The 20705-nt window shown below is 34.4% G+C and overlaps 1 protein-coding gene across 1 annotated transcript in view; it reads right to left on the reverse strand.

Moving 5' to 3' along the window:
- Positions 1 to 20705, reverse strand: part of LOC103508121 (dystrophin, isoforms A/C/F/G/H-like) — a 148319-nt gene that overhangs the window by 36482 nt on the left and 91132 nt on the right. Inside the window, exons 10-13 of the mRNA XM_026822820.1 lie at positions 17018 to 17229; positions 11701 to 11855; positions 11095 to 11356; positions 10850 to 10884 (exon numbers count right to left, since the gene is read on the reverse strand). Coding sequence (XP_026678621.1) covers positions 10850 to 10884; positions 11095 to 11356; positions 11701 to 11855; positions 17018 to 17229 — 664 coding nt within the window. The remainder of the gene's footprint in view (positions 1 to 10849; positions 10885 to 11094; positions 11357 to 11700; positions 11856 to 17017; positions 17230 to 20705) is intronic.

A 20705-nucleotide genomic window follows, 5' to 3' on the forward strand; every position in this document is an offset into this window, starting at 1 on the left:
GCACTCACGATCAGATAGCTCACACTTGGAGAGTCTCCGAACACAAAATAAAGAGATAAAAAAGATGTTCTCTAAAACGTTGAGACGATTCAAGCCCCGTGTAGCATCTATGCCGGTGACTCAAGAATCCCGAGACCCATACATTGTGTACAATAAAAACATGTGCTTTGATATTTTGTCCAGGGGTAGGGGGAATGGTAAGAGAAAGATATAATACTTGTATTTGTAGAGCTAGTCTTCTCGTCTCTTCAACCAAACCAAGGGTCAAAATGAATAAAGAATGCAATTGATTTGGAAGAAAGGTTTATAGCATACAGTAGGGTTGGGACATCGACATCGATGTTTTGAAAACATCGATACATCGGAACAAAAACATCGATGTCAACATCGATGTTTTTGATATGAATAAAGAATGCAATTGATTTGGAAGAAAGGTTTATAGCATACAGTCAAGGATTATCCTTGTCTTTACGTTCCATTGTATCTTGACGCCTCATTCATTTTGGGTTTTGGATCTCGTTAGGTCCGCTTCAAGCCCAGTATTGATAATAATTATTATGATCCCACTCTAAATTTCAACACCTATATAGTTCATAGCCATATACCGACGCGACGTGACGTTGGTATGTGCAACTATTATCGCTATGTTGATTGATTCAAGATAATTAATCACTTGATGCGATGGCCTAAACTGGCATTCCTCTTAGTTCTATCCACTAGGATACCCACACAAATTTAGATGCACCTGCCACGGTTGTCGAATAGTGCACTCGCCTGGCATCAATCAAGAAAGTATGTGTTCAATCCCAGAGTACGATTCTAGAGTTATATTCGAGACAAGTGAAGATTCATCACAGAACACACCTGAGGAGTTACTCTAAACCTAAAGTCTAAAATGTTAGTGATGTGAAGACGTTGTATCCTAGGTTTAATTAGCAAAGTTATATTGTAATTAGCAAACTGTAAAATTACCTGTGATGGTTTGGTGATCACGCTATAGTTTGTTCTATCTCAACACAAGAAGTCATTTACCTACAGAACACTTGTATTACAATTACATGTCCTTTATTTTCTAACTAAAATGAACTTTAGACTTTTCGTGAAATTTCATCTTGTATTTTTTTCGCTTCCTCTTTGAAAGGCAAATCTTTTCATCCAGTTGTTTGTTATGTACTTGCCTACCACTTGAGCAACACAAGAAGTCATTTCCCTACAGAACACTTGTACGAGTATTACAATTACATGTCCTTTATTTTCTAACTAAAATGAACTTTAGACTTTTCGTAAAATTTCATCTTGTATTTTTTTCGCTTCCTTTTTGAAAGGCAAATCTTTTCATCCAGTTGTTTGTTATGTACTTGCCTACCACTTGAGAGCCATAGAAACATATTTTCTTGTTAAATAAGTATAAAAAGAAATAAAATGTGACCCACTAAGCGAGTAAAAAAAAAGTGAAGTAGGTACTACAACCACTTGAGAGCCTCAGAAACATATTTTCTTGTTAAATAAGTATAAAAAGAAATAAAATGTGACCCACTAAGCGAGTAAAAAAAAAGTGAAGTAGGTACTACAAAAGTGTAAATTTATAATCCTCAATTTGAATTGTTATTTAATATAGGTCTAAGTGTAGCTTTTACCTTTTGTAAAAACGAGAAGAAAATGGGCGGAAAGTACGTCAGATTTTTTTCGCTGGAAATACAAGATGTTTATAAAATTTTGCAAAATAAAATGTTAGAACTAATAATTTTCTAATATTATTGTACTAATATTTTACAAGACACAATGAGAAGAAAGGGGAAAAGCCTATTACAAAATACCTTTTAAGTAGCAATTATTCAAGGTAGAGAGAAAAATACATTTATGACATTTACAATTTTACATTGAAAATAGTATCTGTTAGACATATCAGAGAACAAGTGCTTGTCTCAAGCTTCCACAAGCACATTAGTTGCAAGATTTCGTACTTTTGAAATGCCTGTAGGAGTCATAGAAAAAAGGTTTTTGTTTCAGTTTACGTCACGTTATATTACCTTTTGTTATATTTTTTTAATTTATAAAAATCTATAGGAAAAATATACGGAGATTTATTTCGAATCAATCATGGAATAGTGACGTCATTCATGCCTCATACCGCTGATTATGTCATAGCAACATGTCACTTGGATTGGGAAGCTTGGACTTAGGAGGGAAGGAACGGGATTTGTATTTCAAGTGATTGATTTCACGACATGATTGTCTCATAACGGGAACGGGAAACCAAGTCAAAATTCTGGAGAACAGGCTCTTATGAACTTTTAGGTAGATAATATTTTTGCATATTTTTGAAATTAATGTCCATATCTACATACCTAGTATACAGATATTTATTTTGTGTTGGAAATCTTTTATTTCTCACAATACAAAGCGTAGACACCTGGCATTTTTAATTCTTTAATGATGAAAATAGCCTTTATTTCCAACAGTGGAAGAAAAGAGGTGTAGCGTTAAAACTTATACTAATATGGAATTCAATCGAGACAACCCACACATGATATTGGATTATTGAATTTATATTACGTTATCAAGACTAATAAATGAATTGATATTAAATGAAGAAGCTCTCCCGCTATCATTATTTAACGGAATCGATAGATAGAAAACTGTTTTATTTTTCGCACATTATTAATTTCGTTATGGAATATGTATTGGTACGTAATTGAGTTAACAGCTCGTTCTGTAACATGAAACATATTTCTTACACAGAATGTCACATAATAAACACATTTCAGTTTTTAAATTTAATTATAAAAAAAAAAACATATCACTTTTATTTGGTGCAAATTTTATGACCTAACCGAGTAGGTATCTCCTCAAAAATATATGCCATATAAATACATGTTTTCTTTCACAATCCATCCGGTCACAAAGGAAAACTATTTCACGTAAATATTCGACACCTTTTACGGATAATAAAGTGGAAAACAATTGACATTATTTATATTAATCATATTAAACGAATAACAATTAATAAATACATGTTTTCTTTCACAATCCATCCGGTCACAAAGGAAAACTATTTTACGTAAATATTCGACACCTTTTACGGATAATAAAGTGGAAAACAATTGACATTATTTATATTAATCATATTAAACGAATAACAATTAAAAACAATTAATTAAACATCGCAATGAAAATACCGTTAAAAAATAAGTTCGAATCTTTATAAATTTTGGACAAGAAAAAAAGATCAACGAATTTTTCACGAGGCTTAGCAAAATAACAAAACATGAACTATGAGGAAAGTAAGTAAAGCGGGTAACAACTTCCATGCTATCGCAGGCGCATTCTTCTACATACTCGTATCATAAGGAAAGGATATAACACATTTTGTTTCTTCAGATAGGTTTGATTTTTTGAGAAATCCCTGTCATTTTTCCAGTTCAATGACAGTCACCCCAACCAAATAGAGATTAAAATTTTAATTTCAACCATAGATAAAATTTACGAAAATCTAGTTATGAAATCTAATTTTAGTCAGTAAGAAAGAAGAAGGAAAGGATATAACACATTTTGTTTCTTCAGATAAGTTTGATTTTTTGAGAAATCCCTGTCATTTTTCCAGTTCAATGACAGTCACCCCAAACAAATAGAGATTAAAATTTTAATTTCAACCATAGATAAAATTTACGAAAATCTAGTTATGAAATCTAATTTTAGTCAGTAAGAAGGAAATGCTTGGACGAAAAAGTCGAAATGAAATTAACATTTTACAGGATATGCAACACTTAGGATCTACTGGTAGTTAAAGAAAAAAACAATAGAAAGGCAGGATGCCAACTAGCATATCCTCCACTGAATTAAGTGCAGTAACCACATTGTCGCGGAATTTATTTCACAGACAGCACAAATTTGTTTTCGGCAAAATCACGAGAAACGTGTTGAGACTTAGCGCCAATTAATTTCCAAAATATTTTGATGAAATCGAAGCGTAAATTTATTAGATTGCTCTCGAAGAAAATTAAAAACATGCAGAATCAAATTCCGAAGTGGGGGAAAACATTTCTTGTTTTCTCAATTATGTATATCATTCTGTTTCAACGCAGAACTCTATTAAACCTTTACGATTTATAGTAACATGATTGTTATTTTGGAAGAAGGAAATCTTTTGACAGGCAGAAAAGTGTAATAGATTAAAAAAGATTGTCCCTCATTGAATTCATAGGTGAAAAAAATTGATTCCAGAAACCTTACAAAACTACTTGTACAAGTTATACATAAATGACTACTTTGGAATGATGTATTCTGATCTTTTCAATTGATATTTTTGATTGTCAACGCTCTTAGTAATTAATAATTACCTATTGTGTGTTTTTCAATGTTGCTGGATAGAATAGTTTGGAAATCATTCATCTGCTTGTAAAAAAAAGCACGTGCACTGTATGTATTACGATATTTTTGATTGTCAACGCTCTTAGTAATTAATAATTACTTATTGTGTGTTTTTCAATGTTGCTGGATAGAATAGTTTGGAAATCATTCATCTGCTTGTAAAAAAAAGCACGTGCACTCGTATGTATTATGTCTAAATATCTCCGTGTAGTAACGCATAACAGAAACAATTTCAATGTTTTCAAGTCAATAATTATGTTATCTGCTTAGCTAAATTGATTTATCCACTTGAAACAAATATGTAGTACATAGGCTATGTTATAGAGAACTGTAGAATTATTTACTGATAGCTTTCATTATAGGATTAATTATTTATTGACCTGGCACCTATATGGTATGCAAGGTATGTAGTGTAGTAACGCATAACAGAAACAATTTCAATGTTTTCAAGTCAATAATTATGATATCTGCTTAGCTAAATTGATTTATCCACTTGAAACAAATATGTAGTACATAGGCTATGTTATAGATATAGAGAACTGTAGAATTATTTACTGATAGCTTTCATTATAGGATTAATTATTTATTGACCTGGCACCTATATGGTATGCAAGGTATGCTCTTGAGTCTTGAGTAATGGGTGAGTATGTATTATTGTCTATTTGCAATACACTTGCTCCATTCTTAGACGAAAGAAATCCATTTCCCATCATTATCATAAAGTATTTTTCTTGACTTGTCACTTTTCCCGGAAGTGTTTTTCCAACAATTTGTTTTTACAGGTAGAGCTATTTTGTGGTGAAAAATTTCACCTGGATATCATAGGTAAAAAGAAAAGTAAATTATAAGTGGATACAATACAGGGTGACGCCTCATGGCTGAGAAGCAATATTCTTGTTTTCCAACAGTTTGCTAAAGTTCAAATTTATTTTATCGTTGGCTTCTTCATTTGACATTTCAAAGTTTTCATCCACATATCAAGCAGAAGACCTTTATTCCCCACATAAGTATGGTATCATCTACCGAATGCATGAATGATATTAACGTGGGTTGCAAGAGCTTCTTCAATGTTATAAATTCCGAATCGTCTAATCCTACGCTGCTCCCATTCCTCTTAGGTTTTCTAAGTTTACTTCTGTAGAAAATCTTACAATACAGTTGCTGTCTTCTCCCTCTAAAACCTTTCAATAATCTCGCTAATTACAATCTACATATTTCCTACCACCCTGTAGTTAAGCGCTAGAGAAAGTACGTGTAGAGTAAAGGTATATCTCTAGTATCCAGCATCACTTTCCTATCATAAATAACATCTTGCTCTTACTTTCCTGCTCTACAAATAAACTTTTTTCCTCTTCTTTTTTTCCAACCTCTATAGGATGTTTGTGAAATTAATTCACTTAGCTTATTATTAATGAAATACAATAAAAAAGGTAAATTGAAGGGATCCGTCGTACCCTTGAGTAAATACATTTATATATCTGCTCATGAGAATTCATATCTTAGGCAAGGTTGTCTAATACGTGTCGGAGGAGAAAGTAGAATTTAAATGCCTCTTCCAGGAAAACTGACATGATTGGGACTACACTTTGAGGACCGCTGCTCTTAACGTTTAATTTATTACCCCTAAAACTAGATAGGACTACACATATTTTGCCTGAAACAACACTTCTCCACCTGAAGAGGCAAAGAAAACCGAGAGGCTGTGGGAAATTTAATTTTTACATGGTTTTTTCACATTTGAACAAGAATTTTTACTGCAACACACACCCTAATTAGATTATAGTACATATGTGCGGAGTAAAAGAGTCGGTGATAATATGAGAATGTCTTGTTTTTATCTTTTTTATTCGACCACGACCACAGCACCTACGTAGCAGCAGACGTTACTCGAAACAAATACCTTGGACCTAGGCGATCCTTTTATCTTATACACAATGGTGCTCTTAATTATACAGTTCATACCAAAGATGCATGAGTTATCCACGACTAAATACGTATATTTAAAATCGTAATTGATGTAAATAGTTTCAACAGTAGCGATGTATTTCATCCACATTTGAACAAGAATTTTTACTGCAACACACACCCTAATTAGATTATAGTACATAATTATGTGCGGAGTAAAAGAGTCGGTGATAATATGAGAATGTCTTGTTTTTATCTTTTTTATTCGACCACAACCACAGCACTTACGTAAATGGCAGACGTTACTCGAAACAAATACCTTGGACCTAGGCGATCCTTTTATCTTATACGCAATGGTGCTCTTAATTATACAGTTAATACAAAAGATGCATGAGTTATCCACGACTAAATACGTATATTTAAAATCGTAATTGATGTAAATAGTTTCAACAGTAGCGATGTATTTCATCCAAAGATTTATGTTACTATGTACATTTAAAGAGTGCATTTCACGAAAATGTGAAAACCGTACAAACTTCAAACAAATTAAGTTGTTGAGGATACATCTCCAACATGTAAGTTGAGGAGTGTAAACATATCCACAACATAAAGATGAAGTTGGTGTCATAATGAACAAAAGGTAAGTAATTACGAGGAACAACCAAAGGCCTCACTCATTAGTCAAAAACACAAGTAAACTTTTGTTTCCAAGTAGTTAAATATGTATTTTACATACTGAACTTTTATTCCTTGAGAATTCTACATGTCAAAACGAGTAGAAGAGTGGATTTCACTGTAAGTTGAAACGTTTTTTTAGATTGGTGGAGTTAAACACATAGTAAAAGGTCAACTTACGTATAACTTCATAGCGTTTTCCCTCGCCCTTCTTGTGACACCGAGATTCCAAAATAAAACCATAAAATAAATTTCGTAATACTTTTCCCCCACTCCTGCAGCAGGAGTATTGTATACTCCGCAAGATAAATTCATATTTCTATTCTCAAAAGACTTTCCAATTTACATTTTTTCTCAAGTTACCAATAAATCATAGACGTGAAGACATTCGCATGCATTCTAAAGCAAATTTCCAATAACCCGGACAGAGTCTCTTTCCATGTATTAGGTACTTGATTCTATGATTGACATTTTATTGAATGATTTGTGCATTCAGAGAGGACCTAAAGTACACTCAACAAGTTTTATGTGAAGGTATCCATAATGTTAATCAGGACACCTATAGTTCTAAGAAAAGACCATTTTCAAAAATTTGGCCGAGGTAAATAGTAATTAGGTAATTAATAATATTCGATTCAGCTGGTACCTAGTTCAGCATTTATCTCATACTAGGATTTTTAACTCACAAGATGTGAAAAGACTTTTTATTTACACAAACACCCTTCTCTCACAGAGCAGCAGCAAAGTTTCTGTCGTGTGATTTCAGTACATAGGTTAATCATAAAGAGTTCATTTCCCTCCTCTAGCCTAACCATAAAACTAAGGCTTCGTTTTAAGACCTTTGAATGCGAGAAAAACTGTTGAATAAGAGGAGGGTTTTTTCTACAGCGTTACTCTCAGACAATGCACATTATGAAAAATAGGTCACAATGCAAATGAATGAGTGACGTGCCTTATAAGGTTTAGGTTGTGTAGTGCTTAAAATAAATAAACGCCATTATATTGTTTTTGCCTCAGAAAGTGCAGTTAAAAATACACTCGGAACTTGTAGTCAAAAATATACCTACATATAAACATTGGGAGGTTTTCCCAAATAAATAGCAACCGTTTTGACATGTTTTATTAAATGGCTCAAGGATATGGCTCATTACAGGAGCTAAGCAAATTTTCCTCACCTGTAACTAGAAAACTCAGATTTGATCACAACCAAGTTCTTATCAGCTAGGTACACATAAGAGTAATAGGAGACTCTTTCTACACCAATACAAGAGAGGTGGAAAAGTTCACAGAACTGTAGGATTCTACCATGAGAAAGTCAGTCCTAATTCTGTACGAGCTACTGCTCTCACAGGACTACATTAGAGAAAGCAGAAAAAAAATGAACGCTGTAATGAATAAGTATGAATAGAAAAAATAAAAGCACAAATTTTCTTAGCCCTTTGATGACTACTCGTCATCTCACTCTTGTGGACTGCTAATGGCAAGTAAAGTTATATGTATATCCACTGAAGAGACTTCCAGGGACTCTAATATCTGTTCAGGGCGAATTCGTGATGGATATTGAAAATGACCTTGGTGTAGTAAGTTCATAAGTAACTAGAATTTATGATAGTCTCCGTGGCCTAGTGAATATCACACTAGGCTTTGACGCCGGAGGTCCCGGGTTCGATTCCCGGCGGTGTGGTAATGCGGTGATATTCACAATATTTGTGAAGAAGCTCTGCTTTATCACAAATATTTTGAGATTCGATAACTAGGCGTTGGGCTATTATTTAAATAACTAGACATTAACAACAAAACTATCTTCGAATTCCGAAGGGTTAAGGTAGAATAACTTTTCCAGGCGGAAAGAAAAGAATAATGGATGTGAAAATGTCTAGTCTCAGACACTAATTAAGTAATTGGACTCAAGTTTTGATCTTGTCTCATTTTAACACTAAAGATGTAATATTTAATAATTAAACACAATGCCGTTTGAACGAAGAAACTACCCAAGCATTTGCAATGAAAATTCCAACAGTAAGAGCTATCAGTCAAATAAACAATCAAACGAAAGAACAAATGTGACGAATACTTGAAAAGAAAATAATGTGAAGACATATTCACGCGTATATGTTCCAGATTTAAGTTACACACTATCGAGGCCTCTTTCTCAACTTTGAGATTTACGCATATTCGAATGGAATACAACACACGTAAAGCATTTAAAAGAAGAATGTTAAGATTTAAATAGAAATAAATATGTTACTTTCTTTCAATTGGTATTAAAAAGCACCCCAAGGCGCCCCCTGCGTGATATGAGCTTGAAAATCCTGTATTTGACTTTTTGATACAATGTACATTTTAGTTTTGCTATGATGGAAGAATGTTCAAGACACTTTTGACTGTATTAAGAAACAGGAAGTATGTCTTTTTCACACCCATCATAACAATAATATGTTTTCTTTTGTTCCTTGACTTCTTGAAATGTTCTGATTTAATCTTGTTCTTAATACTTACATAACTAGCAGTTTGCCTGCACTTTGCTTCTTAGGTTCTTTGTACGTTTTTCATCGAATTTTTGTACTAAGAAAAGTGCTGCAAAAATTGCACCTGTAATGCTGGGCTGCTATTCAGTACTTTCAGGCTTACTATTATTTTCGATTTGATTTTTAGCTTTCTTTCGGTCACGATTATTCTTTGCTCATATCCATAATAATGAAACCTTGAAGAAAACTTGTAATAATTTTAGAAACAAGAGAAATCGCAGAAAGATAGATAAAATATTACAACCGTCCCACAATGGAGTTAACTATTACAAAGATATTAAAACGGCCACAACAACCGCAATACAAGGATTACACAAATACGTTTTCCAGCTCAAACTTGCTCCAACTTTGTCGTTATATTAGTCATTTTGAACGTAAAAAAAAGAATGGCATACAAAAAATGGGACATTTTGTACTTTAAGTGTATACCACAGAAAATAAATGCTTTTCCGTTTCAGTTTTCATACTTAAAATAAGTACGGAATTACCTGATACTTGTGTTACGGTATTTTCTTTCTGTTTTATTCTTGTATTCGAGCGTTTGTAATAACTTCATCATGGCTCGAAATCTTTAGAGATTTCGGATCCAGGTGCACTAAAATTCTCCAAGGAAGGGGTTTATTTCAGTTTTTGGCTTCTGCGGAAGCCCTCTTAATAAAATTATTTAGGGTGATACCTACTATTGTGAGAGTTATTTGGTAGCAATTTATCTAATTAAAGGTCGCAGTGTTGAGAATGTCTATCACAGAGCGTACTTCCAAAACTCTGATATGTATCTGGAATCCACTTTTAGGGCTTAGGGCTATCCCCATTTTGAAAGTCAAATACAAACTTGTGTTTCCTATGTGGAACAATAATGTATATTTAAACTAAAGGTTCATCGAAACAATAGACAGTAGAAAATGTATGCATATAATATGTAAATGTAAAGTTCATATTAGGACTCGACGAAATATGTGGCGTGCTCTATCGGATATATTTGAAACTTTTTCCAACATTTACGTTAAGCATAGGGCTGGAAAGTTTAGGTAACTGTGAAGAGCTTTTCATTTACAGGGTGACTTTGACAACACTGTTTTATGGCACCTACAAGCAGAACAAATTATGATGAATTTATAATTAATTCTGCGGCATTGAAGGGTTTGTGTTACAAATCTGGAACTTTTTTGTTCTTTTTCTTCCACTGCAAATCGACTATTTCAATGCATTGATTTCTAGAGCAAAACACTCTCATTTTATTTTTTTCTGATTGAAATTTTTTCTTCATCTCGTGCACACCCAGTATTTATGATAGGTGCCTTATCCCATGTAACAAATTGCAAAGTGCTGCCACTACAGCGGAATTTGAAAAAAGTATATTTTTTTTAAACTTCCTTTTCAAACATTCACTGTTCAGTGCTGCTACCTGTGCCACAAACGAAATATAATTTTTGAATGCCAACGGACGTTCAGTCGTTCCAGTTTTTTTTTCCGTTGAGATAATTAGGACTGTTGCACTAGCGACGTTTTCAAGTCTATTATTTTAATTTCCTCGCCGTTTATATTCTTAGAGCAATATTAGAGCATGCAAGCAACCCTTCGTCGGTTGACAAACACGGCATTAATGTAATTCAACTGTCACGCGAAAGTTACTATAATTTTCTTCTTTTTTTAATTGAATTTCATTTTTATTATGATTACATTTTTTATGGCAACATTTTTCACTTACCTTCAGCAAAGGTGTGGATTGTTTTTCCGCCTGACGATCTGTCTCCACTTCCACACATTCCATGGTTGATTCGGCCTCGGATAACCAGGCTAGGAAATTGTCGATGGATTTGTCGAAGTTCTGGAGGGAGCTCATGGCTGAGTTGAGAGCTTTACCCCGGTTGATAATACTGAAAGTAGAATTTTTCTCAGAATAAACATACAAGTCCCCTAAAATGGAATGGGAAAGACCATCTAATGTCAGCCTAGTTGTTAGCTTGGAAGGTAGCGCGTCTGCCTTGTAAGCGCTAGGTTGCGGGTTTGATTCTCGTCCGGGGCGAATTTAATCCTGAACGGATAAGGTTCATTAGTCTCATGTTGACATCACGCTGTTCAGTTTTTTAACAATCTGCATTTGCGCAGAAGACATCATTCATTTGAACACCAAGTTTTGAACCCAAGGAGTAGAGACTTTCTCATCACAATAAAAATAGGCAAATTCGACCCTTAAATATGACTAGTAACCAGATCTTACCTTGTATTCAAATTATTATACCGCTGATTAACTTGCTCGGTAATTTTCTTGACCCTGGTTGTGTCGTCATGTTGATACACTGAGATCAGTTTCTGGGTGAGTTGATTGAAGAGAACAATCTGCTGCTTAAACTGATGTAGATCAGCATGGATTGACTGAAAACAGAGCACAAAGGGAAGAATTAGTAATGGTTTAAGTCAGCAGAGAAAAAAAGAGGCAGGTCAAAGGTTAGATAGAATAAAAGGTAATACTAAGAGCAGAGAGAAGGAGGATGAGTCCTGGGATTTAGTCCTGTAAAGTAGATATCGAGGAATGATATTTGGAATGACCTTTATACTTAGCACACCAGGTCAAAGGTTAGATAGAATAAAAGGTAATACTAAGAACAGAGAGAAGGAGGATGAGTCCTGGGATTTAGTCCTGTAAAGTAGATATCGAGGAATGATATTTGGAATGACCTTTATACTTAGCACAATTCCAAAAAAGCCTAGTGTTTTCCAGAAGTACAGAAATTAAAAATCTAAATTGCCCATTGTCATTATTTAATTTACCCACATGCCGTCAGATATGAATGGGCTTTACACTTGAACGTTCGTCATCACTTGACGACAGCCTTAAATGGGTTTAAGCTGTCAATTAGAGCTTGAAATCCCTACTTAGTCAACATAGAGGTAGACAGATATGAAAATCAAATCATGAAAGCTAAGAGTCCTTTCTCATTTTTTTGTGGGCGTTACTGATTTTATTTCTGATAAAAATAATTAATTATAATTTCACAATTTAAGTCCTTACAAGTCTATTGAAATTATGGGTTTGAAAGCTTCTAAAGAAAGACTGCTGCCGTCAATCATTTTCTTTTCCAATGAAACCTCGAAATAAGAATGGGTAGGAGAAAGTAGAAGAAACTTGGAGAGGACAAAGTAGAAGAACTCAAAAGATGATGTCACGAGAGAAAGAGGGAGTGCCATAGTCACAGAGAGTTGGAAGTTTTAGACCAAGAGCACAGAGAGAATCACAAACAGAAGAAGAAAGAGAGAGGGGAGGGTCGAGTTCGAGAGAAGGAGGAAGGAGGAGGAAGAGGAGGTAAAAGAGAGAAGATAGTGCGCCTTTACTAGAAAGAGAGGGAAACCATGACGGAGAAGGGCGGAAGGAAGGAAGAGAGAGAAAGAGGACAATGATGAGAGGGGAAGGACAAGGATAAGAGGGATAACGATGAGGGAGAGAGAGAGAAAGAAGGGGTAGGAGAAGGAGGGAGGTAGAAAAAGCAATCCAGACAACATTTAACCTCGGTACAGGGCGCTAGGGTTATGCATGGTTGATTCAGTGGATTGTATTGAACACAATAGCTATTCACCTGAGACTCGAGGGAAAGAGAGGGAAAAACAAAGAGAGAAAGAGCTTCGAGAGGAGGGAAAGTGTGAGAAGCCCTGTGACGTTAACTTATGCTTGGAAATACACAAAAATGTGCTCATGACTTTTACTATGAAAATACACTACCTAAAACCCCGACATTTTATATCAGAACCCTTCTGAGGTTTAGGGACGGATAATAACCACTGAACAATCACTGGTTGAATGGTAGCAGATAGGCTGATAGTTGACGTTGTCACTCTCAATATGAGAGACGAAACCTAAGAAAAGGAGTACATAACAACCATACCTAGATATGAAAATATCAAAGTTATAGACGAACCAGGATTTTATATTTTCCTTCCACTGCTAGACAATAAAGAGCAGTAAAACTTTACAATATGAAGTTTCAAGTTTTGTTTGAGGAAACCTATTGAGATTTGTTTGTTCCCATGTGTGCACAAAAGGTAAAAGTGCTGCCACTGGGTAAATGTGAAAATGTTTGAGTCCTCTTCAGATCTCTAACTTAAGATAGACCCCGTTTATAGAGATCGGGATAGTGGATTCAAATCATCACGTGTCCAAGGAAAACCATCTTATCTATGGTTCTAATTCAAATGAACTAATTCATTTGCAACTAGTTGTTGTACTTTGAAGCTGGATGAAATACGTACTCGTTATTTTTCTTGGGATATAATATTACTATATCTACAAAGATATAAAACTTGTGCTCGAAAGAAGTCTGATATTTTGAGATCTGAAGAAGCAAACGTATTCATTATGCACGTTTCACTCGCGCAAACTTGAAACCCCAATATGTACAATAGAGGTACTGAAAACAGGGAAGAGTGCTTCCCAGGCACCACTCCTCCATTTCTTGTATTCTGGAGCACCAAACTTTGTTTCCTAAGCTGGTGGGAACTGAGTAAATATGGAGCTCCCTTCTTCAATAGGTACCTATTGTGATTTCTGGTTTTCCTCTACAAAGTGAGTACCTACTTGAAAGTCAAAAAGAAAACTTTAGGAAACTATTGTACCTACGTATCGTCTTAATAATTCACGGTGTTGAATAAACTTGAAACTTATGAGTGAGTGAAAAATAAAATAGAATTATCACAAATATGCACTACCAAGGAAAACCTGTGTGGGAGTGGTATACCAACACCGTGCTAGAGGCAATGTTTAACTATTAATGAAGCCCTTTTTTTCGCACGATCAGCAAAAGGAGAGAGTAAAAGTGAGTGATGGATTGCTAAAGTGCATTAACGAGAAAATTCCTTTTTTTCGATGAAAATTTCAACAATAGTGGAGTGTTACGCTTTTTTTACGAACTTGATAAATGTCAGAAAGAAAATTTGTTCTCATTGTAAGCACATGAAATATTGGCAAAAGAATTAGTAATTTATAACGTAAAGAGTAATTTTATGTGAGAAAGGTTTAAATATTTTCCTCAAGCTTCATTATTTTTCAAATTCTGAAGATGTTTTCTGACCTTTTACAGAACTCTTCTCGGCTCTTTTTTCCAATTTCTTAACAGCCAAGACCGCTAGCAAAACTAAAATCATTGAAACACACACACACACACACACACACACACACACACACACACACACACACACACACACACACACACACACACACACACACACACACACACACACACACACACACACACACACACACACACACACACACACACACACACACACACACACACACACACACACACACACACACACACACACACACACACACACACACACACACACACACACACACACACACACACACACACACACACACACACACACACACACACACACACACACACACACACACACACACACACACACACACACCACCTGTGAGGGACATAAGATATAAGGTTTAAACAAGCGTTCAACTATCCATCCCGAAAGAGCAGACATGGACTTTCAATCATTTTCCAATTTCATGCTCTCAAGCATAAAAATGTAATAATGGTTCAGTGGTCAAGTTTCAAAATTATTTCCCCAACAACCCTCCCGTCTCTCACACATCCTTTCAAAATTGAAAACCTTGCAGATAAATTTCGCACTACAAAGACAAAATACTTCAAAGGAGAATACAAATTAGTCGGGGACCCTTTTGAAACCTAGAAGAAAGTACTCTTACGAGTTTTTCATTACATAAGATTGAGGGAAATGTAGAAGAAAAAGATCATCACGGTAGACCAAGGCAGAAGGTCAGAGAATGAGATACATATTAGGGGGATTCACATTAACAGTAAAATACAAACAGTATTCGCATTAACAAAAGCAAAATGAAAGAACCAAAACTACTGTCAGCAATTACGAGGTTGTCATTTGTGATCTGCGAAAGGAAGAAGATGCTTTTAACCTGTACTAAAGTTGGGGGGGGGGGAAATACGTAGGAGTCTTGAAATTTATGAAAACAAAGATGTCTGTGAAGAAGACCCTTTGAGTTTGAAAAATACTCTGATACCCTTTGAAACCCAGAAGAAATAATTCTCAAATTTTTCCATTCATGGAAAGTAAGATGCCACAAAGGAAGAATGGGGGTTGGGAGCATTTTTTAATCAATAAGCTCACGATAAGGTAAGAAACACGTGGGAGTCTTGAAATCAATCAAAACTTGCATGCTTGTGCTTTCTAGTCTAATTAACAGTGCAAAGTAATTGATAACTTCTCATGCAAACAGCTTTTCCAGAGGAGTGTCTATGAACTAGAAACGGCCTCGTCATCCTACCTTTCCCTTGCTTCGTGTTTGGTACAAATTTATACTCTTGAATATTTCAGACAGAAAAAACCTCTTTACATAATATGTAATACTAGTGATGTATATAGGGTGTTCAGGCAGTACTGAGAGTAAATTGTTTTATCTGAAGAGGATACAGTATAGGTACAAGAATAAACAAATCACTGTAATGCTTTCATCAAGATGCCTCCAGAAAAATTAAAGAACTTCAACTTTTACAATACAAAATGTACATAATGTCATAAGTTCTTAGCCAAGATTTCCCAAAAACAAAAATACATTGCCAAACTTTTCTCATAATTCCATTCCGAGTGAACAACAACCACTTGTGATGGTTTTATAGTTGAATTTAGTATCTTATACGAGGAAAAGAAAAACCAACATGTACGTGTGAGTTCTCAAAGGTGAAATTTTGGAGTATCTTGGTGAAGAGATATTAATGATCATGACAATCAAAATTGAGCGAAAGAAATCACTTTGTGCAACCCTCAGTCATGTTCTTAAAGTCATTAATCATCTTTCGAAAAAAGACATTTGTCCAAGTATTTATTTCGTCTTTTTTTATTCAGTTTATGTTATATCAGAACGAAGTTATTAAAAATCAACAGTTTTTAGAACAGGAATCCCCCCAACCCTTTACCATTTTTAAATGGAATATGTATCGCAGGTCTTGTTGTTCATAATAAATTCTAACATGAGAACTAAATGATTTTCAGACTTGCTGAAAGCGCAATGGTTAGTTGATCAGGACCAACGAGTCCATAATAACAGTCCTAGTCTGCCTCTAGGGGAAAAACATCTCTTTTTCTATACAGAAGAAGACTTGCAGTTAAATGAAATACTTTTTTGACGTTAATGAGATCATATGTTTGAATCCTGAGGGCATCATCAGAATTCTGAAAAGAATAACAAAATGTACTATGCAGAACGGAAGAGGAATTTCAAAGTTACTGAAACGCTTTGATGCTACTCTACGAGACACGGCCTTTTTTGCATTACTTTTTATTGAAAATCAGAGAGTTATTTCTTACAACGTTAATAAAATTGCAATGTCTTACTTGAAGAAAAAAATGCAACTACCTTTTAATTTCATTTGCTTCAATTTGTTCACATTTCACAAAAGGAAAAGGATGTTTTGTCAAGAAAGTCTAGCTGGTCGAGTGTTATTTTAGCAGGAGAGAAAAATTAATTAAAACAGAGAGAAAGCTACCTTTTGTTCTCGAAGTTGAACTTCCAGGACATCAGCCGTGTATCCTACAGGATTCATCCTTTGCATTCTATTCTCCATCCTGGTCAGCCACCCATCCACTTCTTGTCTCTTGGCATCGTAGCGTTGACTGTCGGACAGCATGGAATCCAGTTGAGTTTTCCGGGCCATCACTTTGTTGTTGGTTTCATCCCAGTGCTCACGAAGTTTTGTAACTAAAAACAAACAGAATGATGAAAATGATAAGAGGAGGAGTAATGATTATATGACTTTATATAAAACCGTGCTATTTTGACACTATTCCATCCTACCTTGCGATATTGCCACTTGTGCCTGTAGTTATAACGGACTGGACGAGAGTATACCATTAAGGTGCACTTTGCTTGAACGATCATTTGAATAAAACGAAATTTACACTTGATGTGTTGGGTAACAGGATGAAGCATACATTTTATGCCTTCCTGTTAAGACAATTATTCATACTTTATTGTTTTCAACTCGAGAGACACTTGAGGACTGGCTGGAAAACTTGATGTGATATGACATAATGTAATTTCCTCTTTGAGATTAAGAAATACAGGACTGGAAAAACCATAGCGGATATTAGCTTATACATTTTCTTCTCGGCTTATTGTAAAATGGAAATTTATGCATTGTGATACAAGAAAAGATTTCTACAGGCTTTGTTTATTTATGAAGCACAAGCATCTTACCATCCGTGAAGAAATAGGTATAAGCTTACTTTTATGTAATATCATTTTCATTATATTTTGGTCGTATGTCAGTTTAAGCGGACCACAATGTACTAAAGCTATTCTCAAACAATATTACAAGACTGAAAAATTAAATCAAACTGAAATTTTGCCGGATAAACGAGACTGCAAAAATTGTAATCTACCTATCAGCATTCGATGTCAATAAAGTCAAGGACTTGTTTATTCAATGTTTCAAAAAAAAAAAAAAAAAAATGACCGAATTATTATTTGATCTATTGTTTGGAATGATAATAAAAATTTAGTTCTTGATTTGGTATTTTTCAACAAAATTAATGGACAGATAAGGACATCAGGAAATGGTGAAAGAAGCTCGTTGTGTTCTGCACCAGAATGGCTACAAGAACGATAGTAAAATTTGCAGAATGGATTTGTTAACGTTTTCAATATTAACAAGAATTTAAATTTGACTACCGAAAACGATTTTCATTTATTTGATTAGACTCAGGGTTAAGAGAGGGAGATTTCTCCCCTGCGAAAAGAACAAGGAAGGTTCTCATTGAAAATCCCCCATCCTCCTTAGCTATTGTTTTATTGCGAAAAAGTTCTTTCAGGTAAATTTATTCTTGGAAGCACTGTTTTTAATAACTCCGTATATTTTGTTTCCCGCAGACATGTAATGCTTTCTTTTTCATCAAATTGATTATCATCAAAACATCTTACCCTTCAGCTTTCTTTTCTTTACATTAGATTGTCAGTCACGCTTGTTATCAGTATCTAATAACCGAATAATGAGAAAACTGAAAATTGATACTTTTTTATACTTAGTTTAAACTTATGACTCCATTTAAAAACTTTGAAAATTCGTGCCGGAAGTTCGAAGAAGAAAAGAAGGGTGGAGATATTTGTTCGTTAATTTTGATAATGTTCGATTATTCATAAAGTTATACAATATAAAGTGACGTAAAAGTCCTACTAATCAATCATTCAAGAATTCTGAAACAAACAAATAATAAGAAGTTTGAACCCTTTCCAACAGGGTTCAAACTTCCTCAAGGCATACCAAGAGCATAAACAATTTCGGGAAATCGGGACTAACAATTCCACTTGAGGCATGCTAAGTATCCCGGTTCATCACTAATGGAAATTTCCAGCTGAAATATAGTTCACCCCCTGGGTAAGCGTGTAAGAAACGTTTCAAGAATTTTTGAGTTCAAGAAAAAAATTTGCATAAGAAAATTTTAGCAGATGTTTAGAACGGAGTATACGGTGGAAAAAATATATGAAGGTATTTTCTTTTGTTTAATATGGCTGAAGTGTATATAGGTGCAGGAACCGCGCGCTTAAGAGTACACTCGAGTGTTTACCTTCCAATTTTTCAAAACGTTTCTTTCTTCATTTTTTTAATTTCTTAAAACGTCTTAAACGTTTGTTTGCACACAAAGAGTTCTTTACGCGGGTTCTGTAAAAAAATAAAATAATAATAATAATAAAAAAACTTTGGAATAATAAACGAAGATCTAAAACTATCCCTTATTTCTTGTATTCTGGAGCACCAAACTTTGTTTCCTAAGCTGGTGGGAACTGAGTAAATATGGAGCTCCCTTCTTAAATAGGTACCTATTGTGATTTCTGGTTTTCCTCTACAAAGTGAGTACCTACTTGAAAGTCAAAAAGAAAACTTTAGGAAACTATTGTAGAAAGCCCCTCTCCATGTAAAGAAAACACAATATTTCCGATACAACTTTTTATGTTTACGTTTCTCCTAGCATCAGGCGTTTTTTATTGACATTGATTGATGTATTATATTTTTAGTATTTTGTGAATAATGCATTATTTTGCGCTTTCATTCTTTACACTTAACATCAGCCACATCAACTAATAAATGTTTCGATCTCTTAACTTTCTAGAATCTAGTTCCTAAGCTTTTAGTATTTTGAGTATAATATGTATATCTCGACAAGTGCCTTAAGTAAAGAGAGAGGAAGAGGTGCGTAAGGAAGAGGAAAAGGGGATAGAGAGAAAGGGAAGGAAGTCGAGGATGAATAGGCCCAAAACATCTCAATACTGCTATTAAAAAGTCCACAAGTCTAACCACAAGTAACTCCTAGGAAAGGCCAAAGATTCAAATGCGTAAACTTGTAATATCGTACGTATTCAAATACGTACGATAGTGACATAGGTTTGAACAAAATCTCCTGTTGGTTTGGAATATACCCCCTTTATTCCATCAGGATAATATCCCCTTAACCTTGAAGAGGTTAGGGTCGGAAGTTTACATAGCTCTTTTTTCGAGAATAACATTTGAAACTTAGGATAGTGTCACTCAGAAAACTTCAGTTGACAAGAGGAAGTACAATACGTAGTAAGATTATTTGAGATTCCCTAAAATCTTTAACAATTTATTCTAACACAATAGCTTTCAGCATCAAAAGATAGCAAAACTGTTCAGTTCAGCAAATAATAGATATTAAAGATTTCGCCCACGAGGGTATCTTCTGTGTTCTAGATTTTCGGGTGAAATTTCTTCATTTTTCTTGGGAAAAAGTGGGAAGCAAAAAGTTAAAATATGATTATTGTTCTTAGAAAATTTAGTCATAAAATTTTCAAGGGTTCTGAGATTTTTTCCTTCAAGTCTTTTCCATAAACCCAAACGCAGATTGCAGTCTGCACTCTTTTCCACTGCTTGAGAGACTAGCATGCATTTAAGACATTTTAAAAGGAAGAATATTTTAATGAAAAATAAACGATATTGTGTTTAATCACCTACTACAACAGTAATGAAAGCAGAGAATATTTACGACAGGAATATAAAACAGGCGCTGATATAAAAAAGCAGCTCTTTTTTTAATACTAAGTAGTTTTCTTTTGCCGAACAATTCATGTTACAGGAGAGTTGCAAGCTATATTTATGTTTCATATATTTTAAGGTCCTCCCTCAATAACAAAACGTTGGAATTATTATTATTATTATTATT

Source organism: Diaphorina citri, unplaced genomic scaffold (genome assembly GCF_000475195.1).
Source record: "Diaphorina citri unplaced genomic scaffold, Diaci psyllid genome assembly version 1.1 scaffold369, whole genome shotgun sequence".
NCBI classification, from domain to species: Eukaryota; Metazoa; Arthropoda; class Insecta; order Hemiptera; family Psyllidae; genus Diaphorina; species Diaphorina citri.